The 19,851-nt window shown below is 44.7% G+C and overlaps 2 protein-coding genes and 1 long non-coding RNA gene across 4 annotated transcripts in view; 2 read left to right on the plus strand and 1 right to left on the minus strand.

Moving 5' to 3' along the window:
* The window catches only part of CUNH11orf49 (chromosome unknown C11orf49 homolog), a 200,200-nt gene extending 195,449 nt beyond the window's left edge, over positions 1–4,751 (minus strand). For both annotated transcript variants that reach the window (XM_039226757.1, XM_039226756.1), the window contains exon 1: positions 4,640–4,751. In XM_039226757.1, coding sequence (XP_039082688.1) covers positions 4,640–4,685 — 46 coding nt within the window. In that variant the 5' untranslated portion in view covers positions 4,686–4,751. The remainder of the gene's footprint in view (positions 1–4,639) is intronic.
* A 1,139-nt stretch (positions 4,752–5,890) lies between these two features.
* LOC120228496 lies at positions 5,891–6,594 on the plus strand. Its single transcript, XR_005527513.1, has 2 exons — positions 5,891–5,959; positions 6,234–6,594. It is a non-coding gene; the product is annotated as an uncharacterized LOC120228496 (long non-coding RNA).
* An 8,208-nt stretch (positions 6,595–14,802) lies between these two features.
* Positions 14,803–19,851, plus strand: part of LRP4 (LDL receptor related protein 4) — a 52,299-nt gene continuing 47,250 nt past the window's right edge. Inside the window, exon 1 of the mRNA XM_039226758.1 lies at positions 14,803–14,995. Coding sequence (XP_039082689.1) covers positions 14,944–14,995 — 52 coding nt within the window. The 5' untranslated portion in view covers positions 14,803–14,943. The remainder of the gene's footprint in view (positions 14,996–19,851) is intronic.

Genomic DNA, 19,851 nt, shown 5'->3' on the forward strand with positions numbered 1-19,851 from the left:
TGAGCTCCACATCGGGCTCTCTGCTGTCAGCACGGAGCCTGCTTCAGATCCTCTGTCTCTCTCTCTCTCTGCCCCTTCCCCTGCTTGTGCTTTCTCTCAAAAATAAACAAACATGTTTTTAATTTAAAAAAAAAAAAAACCAAAACTACCAAATGGGACGAACAATACCCACTTTGTATAGTGGTTGTAAAGATTAAGTGAGATAAGGCACAGCGCTAAGTATATACAAAGTGCTTAAAGACTATAGCTTAAAAAAACTATCCAACTTACTGTGAGTCCTCTAAAAGTATAGCCTCCCAAAGAGAAAGACCATCTCTGATTCCCTAGCATTATCTATTATGCCAACCTAATACCAAACTTAGTGAGAATAAGCAGTTTCCATGGAAACAGAAGAGGTAACTTGGAGCATGTGTGAAAGCAGGCACCTCACCAAATTAGGTGAAGTAAAAAATAAACCTCACACCCTCATGCTTATACTCAGGTCAGCACGTAGGTGGTGTGTTTTGCAAACCTGGGACCAGAACAGGCTGCCCTTCGGCTCTAGAGAGCTCTCCACACCCAACCAGATACACAGACACACCTCAGCCTCTGGCAGAAGCTTCCAATAAGTAGATTTCATAAGGCTGGAAATCTTTCAAGGGTTCTATCCTTATTTCATCTCCTTACCAGACTCTCCTCTATTCAGCCCTCGGCATTAACACAACTTCTGTCATTACATTCTGATGACTGCAGGCATGAACATCATTGAGCTGATTCTGTAATGATGATCTTAAGATCCTAAGCCATTCCAGGCCATGATTACAGGTTCCTAATTCACAAAGTCAGCAGGGAATGGATCAGTTTACCCAAATGATGAAAGATTGTTTTCTTCACTAATAGTCAAAAAGGCAAATATAAGGCCTGGATAGCAGACAGAAAGGCAAATCTGTAGATATTCATTGAATAGACATCACTGTAATTTCTATCATAATATTCAAAGAGATCTCCGGACACATGTACCAAGCAGTGCTCAGCTTTGGCTTTTCTGTTCCACTGAATAGCTAGAGTATTCCTGTCCCTGCAATTTTCTTTTCTCTATATGTATTTTCTTCTCTAGGCCTATGCACGTGTCTTTATAAAAGAAAGAAAACAAAAAGACAAAACTCTGGTTTAAATTTTTCAAACTAGGAAATATTTTACTAATCTATAAAGAGTGGTTTTCAGGGCACCTCAGTGGCTCAGTCGGTTAAGTGTCTGACTCTTGATTTCAGCTCAGGTCATCACAAACCATAAGATTTCATGAGATAGAGCCCTGCTTCAGGCTCTATTTGCTGACAGTGCACAGCCTACTTGGGATTCTCTCTCTCTTTCCCTCCCCTGCTCACACACTTGCATGTGTGATCTCCTCCTCTCTCTCTCTCAAAATAAATCAACCTTAAAAAAAAAAAAAAGTGGTTTTCAGTGGCCATTAAATTGAGGGTGAATACTTCAAAACAGCCTATATGTAAAAGAGACCAAATGATAACGGATAGAGGTTGTTCTCACCGAAAACCAATGCATCTCAGCAGAGTTGTATGGTTTGATGAACCATGAGGAAGCCAGTAAGTAGTATGACTCTGTTTAGGGCAATATGAATGTCTAGATGTTGAATGGGACAAGGAGTTAAGACACTTGAATATGCAACAGGGCCTGAAGGAGCACTTGCCCCAGGTTCAAACATTAGGTGGATAGACGAAGAGTGAAGCTTTTTTAATCAACTTAAGACTTTAATTCTGTTTGCAGATTCATTGTCAGCACTGCCACTGAATTAGTCTCCCTGAAAAAGTCACTATGGAGGGATCACCAACTTCTATTCACTAAAGCACTAGTATATTAAATATGTGAGGTATATTATTTAAACAGCAAACACTCAAGGGACTGAACAATAGACTAGGCTTTTCAAATATTTTATAGATCCATTGAATACTGGATAAATAAGATAAAATACATAAAATCCTTTGCAAAAGTCTAGGCATTGCTAAACATTGATATTATTATTCATTTGATACAAAATCATCTGTGATAAAACTATGGCCATTTGACTAATTAATGGATGTGGTCAATTACCCTTTTTCTCTCTCTCTCCATATATATATACATATACATACACATATACATACACTTCTCTCTATATATAATACATGCATACTTTTCAAAAACCAAATTTAAACTTGGTAAAAAGATGCTCGATTGCATAAAATAAATGCACACTAAATCTATCCTGAGATTATTTGCCACTTAACAGGTTGAAAACATTAAAAAATCTGATATATTTTGTTGGAAAGACCATGGCAAAACACGCATTCTTATATTGCTGGCAGCAATGTAAAATGGTACAGCCTCTATGAAGGGCAATTTGGTAATATCTATCAATATTTAAAATGCATATACCCCCCCAAAAAACTAAATAAATAATAAAATAAAGTGTATATACTCCTGATCCACCAATTCTACTTTATGGAATTTATCTTTGCAGATATACTAGTCAAGGAACAAAATTGCAGGTTATTCAGTGGGGTATTTTTAGTGATAGCAAAAGGCTAAAAATAACTTGTCTACCAATAGAGAATTGGTTAAATTATCTAAATACTATGTAGCTAAAATTTTTTTAATTAAAATTTAAAAATTAACATTTATTCATTTCTGAGAGACAAAGTGAGAGTGGGGGAGAGACAGACAAAATCCAAAGCAGACTCCAGGCTCTGAGCTGTCAGCACAGAGGCTGACACAGGGCTCAAACTCACAGACCGAGATCATGGCCTAAGTGAAGTCAAATGCTTAACCAACTGAGCCACTCAGGCACCCCCAAAAAAAATTTTTTTAAAGAAGGAAGCATTTGGGACCCGTGAGTGGCTCAGTCGGTTAAGCACCAGACTTTGGCTCAGGTCATCTCACAGTTCATGAGTTAGAGCCTCACATCGGGCTCTATGTTGACAGCTCAGAGCCTGGAGCCTACTTTGGATTCTGTGTCTCCCTCTCTCTCTGCTCCTCCCCTGCTCGTATTCTGTCTCTCTGTCTCTCAAAAATAAATTAAAAATTTTTTTTTTAATTTTTTAAAAAGAAGGAAGCTAAGATTGACATCTTACTCTAAGATCCATTAAATGAAAAAAAGCATGCACTATATTCCCCCTTATGTACATAATAAACTAATCTGGAAAGATGCATAGGAAGCCAGTAATATGGTTACTGCTATGGTGCGGGGGGGGGGGGGGGGGGGGGGGGGGGGGGGGGGGGGGGGGAGGAAAATTGTCAGTTGGGGGAAGGGAGGTGGGAAGAGACTTCACTATAAACTTCTTTGTATTTTTAACCCAATTTCCGTTATTACCAATTTAGAATTTTATACTAGAACGCTTTTAATTAAAAAATTGTATAGTACATCTCTATGATTGAATATTATTCAGTGATAAAAAGAAATGAGCTCTCGAGTCAAGAAAACACATGGAGGGCCTGAAACGCATACTGCGAAATGAAAGAAGCCAATCTAAAAGGTTACATACTGTAGAACTCCAAGTACGTGACATTCTATAAAGCTTCAGAGACAGTAAAATAAGATCAGTGGATGCCAAGGGTTGGGGGGGGGGGGTACCAGGAGGAAGGATGACTAGGTAGAGCACAGAGGATGTTTAGGGCAGTGAAACTACTCTGCACAATACTCTAACAGCAGATACGTGACATACATTAGTCAAAACCCACGGAACTATACAACACAAAGAATGAGCCCTACTGTAAAGCATGGACTTTGGTTAGGTTCATCAATTATAACAGATGTACTACACTAACGTCAGATATTAATAATAAGGGAAACTGAGTAAGGGAGAAAGAGTCTACGGGAACCACTCTATGATATCTGCTTAATATTATGTAAACTTAGAATTGCTCTAAGAAATAAAGCCTATCATTTTTTAAGTGTGTGTGCATATATACATGCATATACGCACTCACATACATACAAACATACATCCTCTTTTCACCCAGCAAAGGCCTTACACATCGAAGGTGCTCGACAAAGTACTACAGCTACTGCCTTAGTGGTCAAGAGCTCAAGCTCCGTAGCGGGCAAAGGAGGCTCTGATTCCAGCCCTGCCATTTCCTAACTGTGTGGCCTTATTTATCCAAGCTACCTCTTCAGCCTCAGTTTCTCCGTCTGCAAAATGGAAGAAAAACGCCGTATTTCCTCCCAGGGCTGTTGTGAAGATTACGTTAAAATGCATGTGAAATGCTTAGCACAGTGCCTAACGTATAAGAAATGCTCAAACATGTCACTGGCCGCTGTAACGCGAGAAGGATTGTTCCCAGAATGACTGATTTGGCACTTCAGGTTCCAAGGTTACCGCACCACCAGCATTATCTATAATATCCCAAAAGGGCCCCCAAATTCTCAACTCCAACCTGTCCGCCTTTGAACACCATCCACATTGTCTGAGCCCGTACACTTCAGACGTTCGTTGACCCCTAGATGCGGTTTCCCCCGCACGCCCAGGCCCTGGAACGCGCCCCCTCCCGGCCCCTCCCTACTCCACCCGGCTCCGGGCCCCACTCAGGCCCCGCCCCTCCTCCTCCCCAGACCCTGGCCTAATTGTCTACACTTCCTTCCTTCTGAGAAGCTGAAGGAAGCTCCTACCCAGATACTCGTAGTCCGGTAGGGCTAGGCGCTCCGGACTCAGCATCCTTTGACCACGGTAGCTTCCAAAGCTCTAGCTCTCCGGCTTCCGGAACCCAGGTCGCCGGCTCTCTCCGTTGCCATGGCAACCACGCGTCGGGAGGAGGCGGGAGGTGGAGGGGGTGTCACGCCAACAGTCTCCGTATCGCAACCCCAAGCGGGCCACACCGGTTCCGGGGGCAGTCGCTTCGTGGCGGTGGAGTTTTCTTAGGACTCCCATTCTTGACGAGTTGGTTTTAGAGGAATTTGATGTGGGAGTTCTCTTGATTCTATCACATTTTCCGGTGTCGAAAAATTATTGCCAGCCGTCCGCATCCGCAATTTCTGAATTTCATAACTACTCTTTCTGCTTTATACAGCTGTTATCCGAACTCGCAGTAATAGCTCCCACCCTTAAATTCCCATAAACACTTCATGTCCCATGGTCCATGTTTATCTCTTTGTTATTTACTGTCTTAAATTGCTACCAAGTGCTTTCACAGGTGTATATTTTAGCTACTCCTTGAGGTGAGGAATGTGTCTTTTCTGCCTATGTCCAGGCTGGGCACGCAGAAGGTGCTTATTAAATCCTCTGGTTCATTAATATTTCCTCTCAAATTCCTATTTATCTTTACTCCCAATTTCTACTCCTATCCCTTATTATTTGATACCCTTCCCAAATGTCTTTCTTTTTTCCTACCAAGACACTTCACTTCTTGAGAGGATGGGGTGCACAAACTAGGACACTACTGGATTTTTTTTTCTTTATATGCATAATTGCTCACTTCTTTTTTAAGAAGGGAAAGCATTCATTGGTTTGGGCTTCCCAGATATCCAGGTATTTCTTTCTGCTTCTCTGTACTCCCAACAACAGGTTAGTGGTCTATGGTTCCTGTCACAGTTGAAACCTGGTAGAAAAAGCCACTCTATCCTCACCTTTTCAGTTAGTTCCCACAATGTGACATTTTTGTGAAAAAGAAAGAATGAGAAAGAGACAAAGGAAAGAAGGAAGAAAAAGATATGGAAGGAAGGTAGGAAAGAAAGAAAGAAAAATCATGCTATGGGAGAAATATCCATGAAGCCAGTGGACCACCTTCACTGGGAGGAGAGGGAAAGAGGACCTTCCTCTCTTTGTGTCAGCGGTCTATTCTTAGCCTTCTCCCGCAGGAGCTTCAAACCTCCTAATTCTCCCTTTCCCTTAAAATTGTATATGTGTCTTATTTCTAGGCTCCTGTGAGTCACTCTGAGTTTGGATGTGGTAAGGATCAGAGCCAAACTAGGACCTGCATTTATGATCTCGAGGTAATGAATTTACTAATTTGGTATTGAATGTCAAGTCCTGAAAAGTTGATAAAATTCTTTGCTTTCTTCCTCAATGCTTGCCTCTTGCCCCTCCCCCCCAGTGCAGCTTGAGGGTATAGAAGTTTCATAACTATCACACCTGTGACTTATTACTATACTATTAATAAAGTAATAGGATAGTAATTATTAAGCTTTACAATTTTATTTCCAATCAACCCAAAGCTATTTGTCCTCATAAAAACTTCCTAAGGTCCTTCCCCCTTTTTTTAAGCAGGGAAACTGAGGAACACGGCAGGAAAATGACTTACCTAGCATCATCCAGCCAATCAGTGGGAGAGCCAGAACCGGATCGCCGCTATCACAGCCTCCAGGCTAGTGGTCTGACCGCTAAACCACACAGCCTCTTTTTTTAGGGTTTGTTGGCTTGGTTTTTTATTTATTTATTTTTCCTTTTGCTCTGCCCTGCCAGTAACTGGAAGCTCCCAGATAAAAGAAGAGAATTTCAAGTCCAGGCTGAACATTTGACATCCTCTTATTTGTGGAGCGTTATCCTGGACTTGGAGGGTGCTGCTGTTGGGCTCTGTGTGGTGGAGCTGGGAACCAGCCCCAAGAATATAGCTTTGTTTGGGCATTAACCCATTTGCGGTTATAATAATGATAAGTTTCAGCACCAGTGGCGCCCGACTGTTAATGACTCAAAGAAAGCTAAATAAGAACAAGATGTCATCTCTGGAGCAATTAGTAGCTTTTTCCTACAGCTCTATCCCTTCCATAAAAATCCTAAGGACCCTTATATTTAAAGTCAGTCTTCCACTCTTAATGTCTTGAACAGTCTATTGAGGAAGAAAAGGGTGGGAGGTTGCTAAACTAAGGCTTCAAGAAAATTTGAGGTTGCACAGAAATAACAGGTAGCCTTACTGGTGTTGGAATTATTGACTGTTTGTATTTTTCTTCTTTATACTTTTATATATTCTCAAAATTTTCTATAATAGGCATGTATTATAACTTGAAAACAAACAATAAATGACTTGAAAATCTTCAAAATATTTTTCAAGGAGAAGTGATGACCTTCCAGATAGTATCTGTTTTCCTAAGAAGGAACCGCTACTTTTAGATTTCTCTTCTACCATAAAGTACATGATAACAGATTTTGGCCACACTTCAGTAGCAGAGGAAATTTTTTAGTGAAATATACACAACATGGGTCTTAAGAAAAGTGGAAATACACAAGAATTGTTAAAGACAGATGTAATTCTGTGACCTTATTGAATGTTAAGGAAAGAAAAAAATGTCAGCTTTCAATTTGGATGGGTTCTCAGATTCTTAAATTATCATATTTATGAAAATGTTAACCTAAACAAATAATCATCCCAGTAAACAACCAACTCAGAAGACAACTCCACAATCCTGAATGTAAGCAAGTGATATGAAATTGATCAAAGCATAGGGAAGGTATGAGATGTTAAAGTCATTCCTACAGCATAATTACGGAACAGAAACATCAGGATCAAAGCATCAGAAAAACACCTTCAAGAGATGATATGTGGAGACATCAGTTTATCAGATTATAATTCCTAATTGTAAGGAGAAAATTAATAGACATTTCTGGCTCTGTAGAGGACCTATGAAGAGACAGGGAAGAAATTTCTCCCTGGAATTCAGAACTACAGGAAAGCAAACATGAATGCACTAAATAGTTTTAAACTTCAAGGAAACAATAAGGAAAGAAAAAAATGCAGGCTGAATTATTGCTACAAAATAGGTTCAAGAAACTAGGACAAGCTTTTATCGACTCATCAAGCAGAAAAGATGCTAAAGGCAAAGTAGCTACTAAGAAATGCAGGTCATGAAATTCATGCTGAGCTCCTAGCTCTTCTTAAAAGACTTATCTTCAGTAAAAGCAAAGCAGAAACTAGTATGATGCCACTGTATGGGATTAACATGTTCAAATTTAAAAATGCTATTACAGACAAGTCATTTTGACCTGCTACAGGTCAACAACCCAGAGATTTGGGAGAATTTGCAGAGAAAAGAAAAGGAAACATTCACAAACTCTTAGTTAAAAATAACTAATGCATTATAAGCAAGTGGTTAAGAGGACATGGCTTAAATCGAATTGGAGCTCAAAGGTGATTACAGACTTGTACCTTCTTGTTATATTATATTTTCAAATGTGCAAAAAGAGTTAGGAATTATATTTTCATAAAGATTGAAAGGGAAGGAGATTTTCTGGTCTTTCTTGGTAGCCTACAAAAATTAGCTGTGCCTTCCTCTGTCCTCAAGTATGCACCTTGATAAGCATTTATGTCATTAAAAACATTCTTTGAACTCTCCTACTAGATTGTGAGTTCCTTGAAGGCAGGAGACAGTTTCATTCATTTTTAAATTTCTAGAATATGCATACTGCCTGACAGAACAAATACGTGTTAAACAGATTTTTCCCCTCTAGATTAAAAGCCTAGAAAATGAAAGCTATCCAATCCATAGGATTTATGGTTTCCTCATAGGAACCAATTCATGAAACAAATTCATTAAACAAAAAGGCCAGCAAAATGCAAGGCATCATTGAGAAGGGCATTAAAAATCAATTAGAGAGGCACCTGGCTGGCGCAGTTAGAAGAATGCAGTGATCTCAGGGTCGTGAGTTTGAACCGCATGTTGGGCACAGAGATTACTTAAATAAATAAACTTTTTAAAAATCAAACAGGGGCACTTGGGTAGGTCAGTCATTTAAGTGACTGACTCCTGATTTCAGCTAAGGTCATGATCTCACAGTTTGTGAGTTCGAGCCCCACGTCAGGCTCCATGCGAACAGTACAATGCCTGTTTAGGATTCTCTCTTCCTCCCTTTCTCTCTGACCCTCCCCCAACAGCTCTCTTTCTCTCAAAAGAAATAAGTAAAATTTAAAAAAATCAAACGGGCACATGGGTAGGTCAGTCATTTAAGTGACTGACTCTTGATTTCAGCTAAGGTCATGATCTCAGTTTGTGAGTTCGAGCCCTGTGTCAGGCTCCATGCTAACAGTACAATGCCTGTTTAGGATTCTCTCTTCCTCCCTTCCTCTCTGACCCTCCCCCGACAGCTCTATTTCTCTCTAAAGAAATAAGTAAACTTTAAAAAAATCAAACAGGGGTACATGAGTGGCTCAGTCTATTAAGCATCCGACTTTGGCTCAGATCATGATCTCACAGTTCGTGAGTTCGAGCCCCGTGTCAGTCTCTGTGCTGACAGAGCCTGGAGTCTGCTTTGGATTCTGTGTCTCCCTCTCTGTCTCTGTGCCCATCCCCTTCTTGTGCTCTGTCTCTCAAAAATAAATACACATTAAATTTAAAAAAATTAAACAGAGCATTGGTATATCCTTCATATACCTAAATATTTTGTGTGAGAGATCACTAAATGTTAAGAAATGCCCAGAAAAAACAACAACAATGAACAAAAGGCATATGGATGATGCTGCATGTGGACAAGCTAAGAGGATTCATTCAGGAGGACAATAGAGAATATACTAGGAATAATTAAATAAACAAGATATGAATTAGAAGTTCCCAAACTTCAGAATCTTAGGACAAAAAGCTACAATCTGCATTTATTTTTCCCCCAAGCCATCCCTAGATTGTTACAAGAGTTTACTGTTCTAACTAAAACTCAAATCTGGCCATGTTACTTCAATACTTTAAAAGCGTTTCTGGGGTGCCTGGGTGGCTCAGTCAGTTAAATGTCCAAATTCAGCTCAGGTCATGACTCTCACAGTTCAGTTTTCATGAGTTTGAGCCCCTGTATCAGGCTCTCTGCTGTGAGTGCAGAGCCCACTTTGGATTCTCTGTCCCCCTCTCTCTCTCTGCCCCTTTCCCACTTGCACATGTGCACACACTCTCTTTCTCTTAAAAATAAGCAAAACAAAACATACATACATACATAAATGTTGCTGACTCACCATTACCAGGATGGAGCAAATTCCTAAACATGCATACAATCTATATCCCTTCACAGTCTGGTCCCAAACTACTTTTCCAGCCACCTTGCCATTTACTCTTCCCTAAATACTTAATAACTCCAGCTATACTTTCCTACTCACTCTTCCCAAGCATACTGGCTCTTTCCCACTCCCTTGCTTTGGTATAAGCTCTTCCTTCTGCCTAGAATGTACCTCTCCCACATTTTCTCCCTAGTAAACTCTTTTTTTTTTTTTAATGTTTTTTATTTATTTCTAGGAGAGAGAGAGAGACAGCGTGAGCAGGGGAGGGTCAGAGAGAGAGGGAGTCACAGACTGAAACAGGCTCCAGGCTCTGAGCTGGCAGTCAGCACAGAGCCCGACGCGGGGCTCGAACCCACGAACCGCGAGATCATGACCCAAGCGAAAGTCGGATGCTTAACCGACTAAGCCACCCAGGCGCCCCTCTCCCTAGTAAACTCTTATACATTCTATAAGACAAAGGCTAAGTGCCATCACCTTAGGAAACCTTATCTAACCTCCTAAATAAAATAGGGTAAAGGCAGTGAGGGAGAACAAGGCAGTGAGGGAGAACAAGGGTGATAAAGATGAGATTTCTCTGAGGCAGCTGAGCAGGAAGGGCCTGGGGAAACAATACTCGAAGTAGAGGAGGCCTCTCATGCAAAACTTGGAAGAAATGATAGCATGTTTTAGAGCTGAAGGAAAGCCAGTGTGACTAAAGCAAAATGAATAAGGGGAGAAGTAGTCAAAGTAGGAGGCAGAGGCCAGATCATGAAGGACCTTGAAGGCCACATGAGAAGTATGGATATTATTCCAAGTGCAATAGGAAACCATCAGAAGGTTTTAGTATATGTGCTGCCGAAGCGAGCACGAAACCATCGGAAGGTTTTAAGCCTTCTGTAATGACATTACCTGATTTGTTTTTTAAGAAGTCACTCTGAAAAAATAAAATAAAATAAAAAATAAAAAAAAGAAGTCACTCTGGTTGCTGTACATGTAGAGAATGAATTATAAAGGGCAAGTGAAAACAGAGAGGCCATTTACATAGATGCTTGATTTATGTTTGTTAATTAAATGAGTGTTTATTCATTGATCCATTTGTTTCTCCACCATTCTAAATTTATCTTTGCTACTGAAATAAACAATACAGAAATCTTTGCTGCGAAGGCTCTACTTATATATGCCAGATACGTGAATATCAAGCTTTCAGGAAATAAAAAAAAAAATGTGCTTAGAAAGTCTCACTTTTCAGGGTGTGCCCCATATTAGGCCAGGGAACTGAATTAGCTGTTGTCCCCCAGCCCCCTAGCTGGATCATGAAAAGTGTTGGCACTAGAAATGCTGGCACTGAAGGTTTGTGATTAAAGAAAGCACAGAAATGCCAATCAGACACTTTCCTTATACTTTCATTTTTCCCCCGTTCTCCAGTAGTAGCCCCTGGGACTTAGATAAAAGTACCCATTGCTAAAAGTTCATGATACTTTCCCATAAATACTCTGGACTCTTCCCTGGCTCAGGGCCTTTGCAAATGCTGTTCCTTCTGCCTACAAAGCTCTTCCCGTCCACTCTCAGTCTGATGACTCTTACTCAGCTTAAGTGTCAGTGCCTCTAGCAGGCCTTCCCTGCATCCCCAAATCTAAATCAAGACTCTCCTTTCCTAGAACTCAACACTTGTCCTTGAATGACCCTATCACTTACAGCTTTAAATTCATTTGTGGAATCATTCTTTCCATGCCTCTGCACACTCGTGTCCCTTCCCAACCCCAGCCATCAGGCTGTAAGTTCTAGGGACCCAAAATACCTGTTTACTGCTGCCTATATATTGCCTGGAACATAACATGACCTTAATAAATACTAAGTGAACAAATACCGGAAATAAGCCTCCCTAGGCGGAAGAAGCAGGTGTAGGACCCCTTCAGCTCCTTCAGATGTGCTTTTTCTTGATTTTCCTTCTACAACTTTAAGAACTCTTTCCCTCCATTCACACTGCCTTTACAAGAAGGTGATTCTGGAGAGAAGATGGAGCAATTCTTTGCAGACTCGTGTTCTTAATCTTTTAAAGCAGGGTCTTTCAACATCAGCACTATTAAAATTTGAGGTTGGATAATTCTTGTCATATAATTCTTTGTGGGGAGGGATGTCCTGATCAATGGAGGATGTTTAGCAGTATCCTTGGAGTCTATCCATTATTTGCCCGTGGCACTCACTCCCCAGACTGTCTCCTGAGATTGCTCCATGGCTAGAAAATCACTCCTGATTGAGAACAACTGTTTTCAAGTGTAAAACTTTCAGGCCTTTTACTCTTTCAGATGAATTATGTCTAGAAATTCAGGTTGTTGAATGATGCCTAGGTTATAAGAGAATTCTACCAACCCAACTGGATCAAAATAGTGCCCATTTCTATCTGGTTTCTGTAGCACTCCCTGTGTTTCCTTTGAAAAGGCCATTAGTGATGGTCTACTTCAGGGACATATTCTGATTTAGGAAATTCAGTTCCCTGGTCTGTCCTCGAAGGATGAAGGAAGAAGGTGGTGTTTCTGAGTAAACTAATGCCTCTGAGACCCCTCTGGAATTGGCAGTCCTCTACAACTTTGCTAGGGGCATGTCCCAAAGGACAATAAAAGAGAGACAAACAGCCCATTCTGGCATGCTTTTCAGGATCTCTCACTCCAAACAAGAAAGTCTGAGAGGCCTGGTAAAAATAAATATAGCTTAGCACTCCTGGCATAAGAGCAGTTTCTGACAGCCAAGACTGAACTCACCCTAGGGGGTGACCCAGGCAGGGACTATGCACGAAGTTCATTTCTACCCATTGATATTCCCAGTGATTCACAGCAGCCAAGGATGGCTCTGTGCACCAGAACCGTGCTGAACCATGAAGGAGGGGGACTTGGGATGCAAACACAAAATGCAGTCTCTTGAGCCTGAGTCAGACAGGGACAGCCAGCCTCCCCCCTTCCTCCTCAATCCCAGAAAAACAACATAAATCATGCTTTCTGGAAAGAAACCTATCCTTCGCATACAGATGTTTATAAATTCTTAATCCCCTGACATTGAAAGTATGGTGACTGCCTGTCCTGGATTTTTTGGGACAAATGTATTCATTATACCACATGTCCTTAGTTTTCCTGTGGAAAAAAATATGGTTTCCAGAATCATAAGATCTTTCTCAACAGGTCGAAAAGCATAAACAGCATATATTGAAATCCTGAGACCAACCAAGGCCACATAACAAACATCATGGAGTAGGGGAACGTGTGTTGAAAATCAACCTCTACTTTCCACTTTTTTTTCCCCGGATTTTAGGCGAAGGGGACATAGGTCATAAAGGTGGACTGTCTTTCCCAACAGGAAGATCACGTAAACCTGACCTGACTCGACTGCCGCCTTCAGTCAGCAAGAAGAACTACACAGAGAGAAAATGCCCCAGTATTAGTTACTATGGTGATGCTAGTTCAACCACATTTCAGCTGTGTAAAAATTTCAGGCAGAACAGTATAGAGAAGTACTGACTAAAGGTCTTAACACTTCACTTTGTCATTGTTGTTGCTGTTGCAAAGCTAACGTTAGCTTTGGTCAAAGATGCTAATTTGAAGCGAAAGCCCTTGAAAAATTGAAAACAAGCACGGATGAAATGTCAAACTTATCCATTGGAGAAATCTCCTAATAGCCACTTTTGCACTATACCAAATTACTTTCCCCTCAGCTAACATTGGGCATTTGGGGCTTCCTGACTCTGTTTACTAGTAAGAGAAAAGTGGTTTAATGAGATCACAGAGGATCCAATACCGGAAATGTCGACATACCAGCTTGGAGGGAAAATTGATACATAAGACCCTAAGGAAGTTAGGGGCTTGGACAAAAGTAACAAGACAAGATTCAACCAAGACACGTTAATAATAACCCACATCATTAATCTGCTTTGGGGAGAGGATAGAGCCTGAAGCTAAGACAAGAGAGTTTACAACTTTCTGTAGTAACCCAAAAGTTAAATACTGCTGAGAAGACTGGAGGAGGCTGAGGTCCCTGTGAAAGTGCAACTACAAGACTTACTTCCTTACTCCCTTCCATCCTTGCCAGGATCAGAAAGTCAAAGAAGGTCAAGAGGCTAACAACGCTGATTTACAAAGACAGCGAGGAGGAACTATGTCTAGGCCAATTCTGGACGTCTGAACTGAGGCCACAGGACCCAGACAACCACCTCAGGAAATGAGTAAATGAAAAGGGGAGGTCGTGGAATTATTTAGCCCTAACACAACGCTGCCTAGACCGGGGTGGGGGTGGAGCAAGAAGAAAATCTCAGGAAAGGAATTTTGACAGTGAGAATGCTAGTTAAGATACAGCACTTCAGGCCCCCTGATGTCCCTTGTTTGATGTTAATAAAGACCTAGAGGATTATGCATTAGCAAGCCTTGCGTATTCTGAGACATCAATAAAGTCTGGACACGGGGCTGGTAGGGGGGCTGGGGTCACGTCCAGGCGACTCGGGTCAGCCCGGGTGCTCCTCTCTGGCACAGAGTAGAGCGAGAGGGATCGAAAGTTGCCACTGGGATAGTTTTTTTTTTTTTTTTTTGTTAGGGACATTTGAGCAGTAGTAATGGGGACACGGAGGGGGGGCTCCCTCGAGGACTAGGAATGAGGGGGCGGCCTGAAGAGCAGCGAGGCAAGCTCAGGAGGCGCTGGCGGGTGGGGGCCCGGGGACCGGAGGGGGGGGCGAGGGCCGAGGGCGGGAAGGGGCCGGCCCCGCTCTGGGGGCGGGACCAGGCGCGGAGGCTGCGGCGGGGGCTGCGGCGCGGGGGGCGGGGCGGCCGGGCCCGGGACACCCCCTCCCGGTCCCCTGGCGGGGCGGCTTCGGCTCCGGCTTGCACTGGAGGCAGCAGCGGCCGGAGGGCGACTTGCTCGGCGCGCCCGCCGCCGCGGACCGGGACGCTTCCCCTTCGGGACCCTGCGCCGACTCCCTCCCCCGCGCGGTCCCGCGGGAGCCGACGGGACCCCCGGCCGGCAGGGAGCGCCGGCGGCGGCCGCGGCACCATGAGGCGGCCGTGGGGCGCGCTGCTGCTTGGCGCCCTGCTCTGCGCACACGGTAAGCGGCGCCGCCGCGCCCGCGCCGCCCGGCCCGCCGGGAAAGTTTGTCCGCGGGTCCGGCCGCTGCAGGACTCCCCTCCCGAGAGCCGGGCGGTGCGGGCTGGGGCCTGAGACCCCGCGCGCTCACTCCAAGCGGTAGCTCTGAGCGTGCTTGCGGGGGAGGGAAGCAGCAGCTCCCCCAGCCCTTCCAGCCGGACAGGGTCGGCGGTGGAGGAGCTCCCCGGCTCGGATCCGGGCCGGGCTCGGGGAAGATCCGAGGCGCCCGCTCGTCTGCCCTGGCCGCTGTTTGAAGAGCTGGGGGCTGCTTCCCTCTCTGGTTCAGATACGGTCTCTGTGACCTTGGTGCGAATGAATGTGTGCGAAGAAAGGGAGGCGGGGAAGGATGGTTGCTAAACATAAATTGTAAAAACCCCTGCTTGCAGGGGCCGGGTGTCTCGGGCGGATTGCAGAGCGGGGACTCCAGGGGAATCGGAATGCTTGGGCTCTGGGGATTCCTCTGTTCGGGGAACAGTTCCTCGGACTCCAGACCTTGCTCCCACCGAGGGTCTTCGGGTACTGCTTGCTCGCAGCATCTCCCCTTAGTGGTGTTTTGTGTTCCCTCTTCTGGCTGCGACCAATCAGCTTCCTGCCCTGGATCCTTCCCGGTGGGGGAGAGCGGGGGGAAACCGGGCTGGAAAAGGGGCAGAGATGGGACACAGGGAAGAAACTGCTGGAAGGCTCCCGCAGATCCGTCCTGGCCGGGGTAGTGGGGGGCGGGGGGGGCGGATATCACCGAACATCAGACGGCATCCTCCCGGTCCGCGCAGTGACCCTCGGGGGAGCTGGACGGATAGCGGCAGAACTGCTGCTTCATCTGCTCCTTATTAATAACTTGTTTGGTGCCCGTGCGCAACTGTTCTGTGTGATCAGGGCTGCGGTGGAATCTGTTTCTCCGCAGCCTCCGAAGCACTATGGGTGTACCCCGTGATTTAGCAGCTGCCTCTAGTTTGTGCCCAAAGATCAAAGAACTTTGATCTTTGAACCCCAACCCTATTCAACCCGGCGCGGGGGGGGGGGGGGGGGGATCCGAATTTTCTCAGTCTCGCAGCCCGGATGAGGGTGTGGGGCTCGGATTGGAGGGGTCTCTAGACCCTGGCCCTGCCTGCACCGATTCTTTCTTTAGCGTCCGGGAGCTCGTGTGGAAACCGTGCAGATTTCGGAACTTGCCTAGCAGGGCGTGGAGATGCCTGGGCACTCGTTTTAAAGATTGGTTTACCTCCCAAATCCAAAACAGAGTTCTCGTGTCTGTTATTTAAACTACCTTGGGTTTTAAGCGACTTTTTCCGTGCCCTCTCTAACGCCCACTAAGCTCTTTCTCTCTGCTCTCCGCTCTTCCTCTCCGCGTAGTAGCCTGGCCGAGCCACGTTCCTGCTCGCACTGTGCTCTCCCCCTCCCGGGCTCTCTCCTAGAAGGTTATTTGTAGCCTCTTTGGCGTGTCGGGACAGCGGCCCTACTGGGGTAGGAATGTAGCTGCTCTTCCCACCACATGGGCCCCTTAAAGGGACAGCTATGCTTTTTGGGGGGTTTCCCCCTTCGGGCTGCGAGAGAAGGGGATGGAACTTTCCTCTCGGCCCCCTGGAGGAAGTTTTGAAAAAGATCAAGGGAAATGGCAAGGCACTGGGGAAAAAAGGAAAAGAAAAAAAAAGTCTAAAACGGATACCAACAAAACCTACGAGGAGATTGTCGCCTTCTGCCCCAGGGAAAGGGGAGCTGGAAGGTTCTGGGCTGAGACTAGCCAACAGAATTTTATTGCTCCAGAGCTGTCAAAACTGCATACACTACATCTGCATCGAGAAGGGGGGTAGAAAATTGTGTACATTTAATGCTTCGCAGAAAAGGGCTGGGAGGGTACTTGATAGCTCTTTTGGGTTCTTTTTAAGGACAAAAAGTTTAACAGAAACTTCTGAGCATGGGAGACTTTCTGTGCACATGCATAAGGACTCTCAGTGGTATGAAGATATAAACTTCCCCTAGCCTAACACTGAACCATCCTTGGAAGTCTGGGGGAGGTAGGAGAGGGGATAGATTCATGGCTCATCAGTGACACTGAACAGTTGCTCAACCAGAAATATTACCAAGAGGGTCCCTAAGGTGATGTTGCAGGGGCTTCTGGAAAAGACAGTGTTTTGTAGTAGGTCAATGACCACAGCTAGGAGTGGATTCAAGACACTAAGGTTTAAGGTGCTTTTTTGGATATTGCCAGTCCTGTGGGCTTTTCCTAGAGACTATGTGTTTGGCCTGAGCTAAACAGGTTGGGGTAATACTCCAACCCTAAAGATTTTAAAAGGAAACTTAATTGCTGGTGATAGCCCTGGGTATCTTTCTCCTGACCGTTGAGGTGAGCCCTCAGGCAGTCTACCACCATTGGAAGAATGGAAACCATGTTTGCCATGGAAGTCTCTTCCAGGTAAGCAAAAAGCTGAAAATTCTGCCTGCTGCTTAGGTAGATAGAAGGCTGTTTCTGAGATTCAGTACAAAGAAGTAGAGCTGAGACTGGTCTCCTTTCCATCTATCTGTGGTCATGGTGCTTAGTTGACCTTGTCCCTCATCTCATTGAACTTGTGAAAGATGCTTGGCTTGTCACTGATTTTGGATTTCCTCTTCTGTCCCCTGTTGAATATCAGATAACATCTTTGGGACTGGCACATGGTATTAAGAATGACAGCTGCAAGGGAACCAGTCTGGCTGTGTCTGATACAGAACACGTTGGGCATGTCCATCGTCTGGGCCAGCAGAGAACACAGAAGGTCACAGAGGACGGGGTATCTGATAGGTCTTTGCTGACTCTTTCTACTGATTGTTAATCTTAATCCCGAAGAAGAAGAAAAGTTGGAAGGATTGGCTATATTGTTTCTCCTTGGAAGAGAAGAGCAATACTAGGGACTTCTTGAATAAGGAATTTCAGGGACTATGTGAAGAAGACTTGTCTTCTTGAATGATTGGGCACAACTCATAATTGTGAGACAGTTCCATGCCCTTGGCAACTAGGTCTGTTAGCCTGTTCCAGCCACAATCTCTACCTTCCTTGATGAATCCTTTTACCACAGTTGCCTAGGCGTGGGCCATCTGGGCCCCAGACTGTGTCTGGATTACCATTTCATCTTCAGCATCAGAAGCTCTTCTCCCCTTCTCAGCATGGTGGGATTCAGTGTCCCAGGAAAGACTTCCCGCTGACTAGTTGGCTGGCAGAGCCCAGGTTTGGCCCTATAAATAGCTCTGATGGATGTCTGTGGTTGCTGCTCTCCATCCAGTTTAGAGCTGATAGGGTCAGGTTCTTTCTCCCAAATACATTCAGGAGCATTCCCTAAACTGGGTTCTGCACCCATTCATTTGTTCATTCATTCAGCAAACACACATTTGCCAAGCACTATTCTTAATCACCACATACATAGTTGAGTGATGAATAAGCACTGGCACACCTGGGCTTAAATCTTCGCTTTAACGCTTCTTGGTGACCCGGTGTAAAACACTTAATCTCCCTGAACTTCAGGGTTCTTACCTGTAAATGGGGGGTGGGGCAGAGCTGGAGTAATAATAAATTGTCATGTGACACTATTATAAAAATTAAATAAGAGTATATTCAAACCATTCAGCACAGACTGTTCTACAGGCTTGGATAAAATGTTAGCTGTTTGTTAGCAAGGCTGCATAAGTAGATTAGAGATGGTTCTTTCCTCTAGACTATGGGAGACAGGTAAACAAATCATTACTCTAACTACAGTGTCATGTGTCGAAATGGAAGCTTAGCCATCATTCATTTCAGCAGGTTTTTTGCTTTTCTCTTTTAAAGATCTTGCCCCTTCTTCCCACTCCCCCTCCCGCCCCCTCCTTGAAAACCTAATGAAACCTAAGCATAGTTGCCTCCTGTCCACACTTCCGAAAAAGAGATCTGTTAAGCTATATCATGAGTCTAGGGAGCCCACACCACCTTAATTCTCCTGGGAGAGGTCCTAGGAGATGGAGTTTTCTTCGGGGAGCTTCCTTGTTAAAAGCTTGCGGTCAGGGATGTGGCCAGGCACCTCACTCTAAGGTTGCCATGACCTGGGGTGAGAGGTGCTGGCTGGGGTCTCTTGTAGCTGGAACAGTTTAGAATTCCAAGCTCTCCCTCCCACTGGCCTGGGAAAGGAGTCAGGCCCCAGAGCTCATAAGGTAGTAATTGCCCCAATTTGGGGGCGGGGCTGTTGCAGAGCCGCCTTCCTTCATGACTACTGTCTTCAATCAGGAATCCTGTCAGAATGCAGGGATAATTGATGCGGGTCTCAAGCCCATGAGTCGCCTCCAGCCCCCAGCTCCTCCACCCCAAAGTTTGACCCCTGTTGTCTCTTTGTTTCTTCCTTTTAAGTTGGTGCCAGTGATGTCATGTTTTTGGGGGCTGCGGAAAGTTGACCGTAACCAAGAGCAGCCGTTAAGAAGAGCTGATTTGCTGGCCTTCCTGGCAGTCGTTTGACTCCATTTTCTGTTCTGCGTTTTTGATTTAGCAAGAAGCAAACATCTTAGGTGCCCTTGGGCACCTCTTCTGCCCTTTCAAGCAGACTTCATTCTTTCACTGCACTTAGGCATTGCCGTTGCTGAGTGCATGGACTGTAAGCGTCCCTCACACTCATTCCCTTGCTCATTTGGGTCAGAGTGAGACAGGGAAGGGCCCCGCCTGAGACCCAGCTGGGGAAAGCCTCGCTGGGACTTGCTGCAAGCCCTGACTTGGCCTACGGGAGCTCCCCGCCTCACCTCTGCACGGAGCCAAGGATCTGAGCTGCGAGCAAAGCCGGAAACAAAAGACTGGGAGCAAACCTCCCATCTGGCTGGGAGGCAGCGACA

The sequence above is a fragment of the Hyaena hyaena genome, unplaced genomic scaffold (genome assembly GCF_003009895.1).
Source record: "Hyaena hyaena isolate Hyena2069 unplaced genomic scaffold, ASM300989v1 scaffold_23, whole genome shotgun sequence".
Taxonomy (NCBI): Eukaryota; Metazoa; Chordata; class Mammalia; order Carnivora; family Hyaenidae; genus Hyaena; species Hyaena hyaena.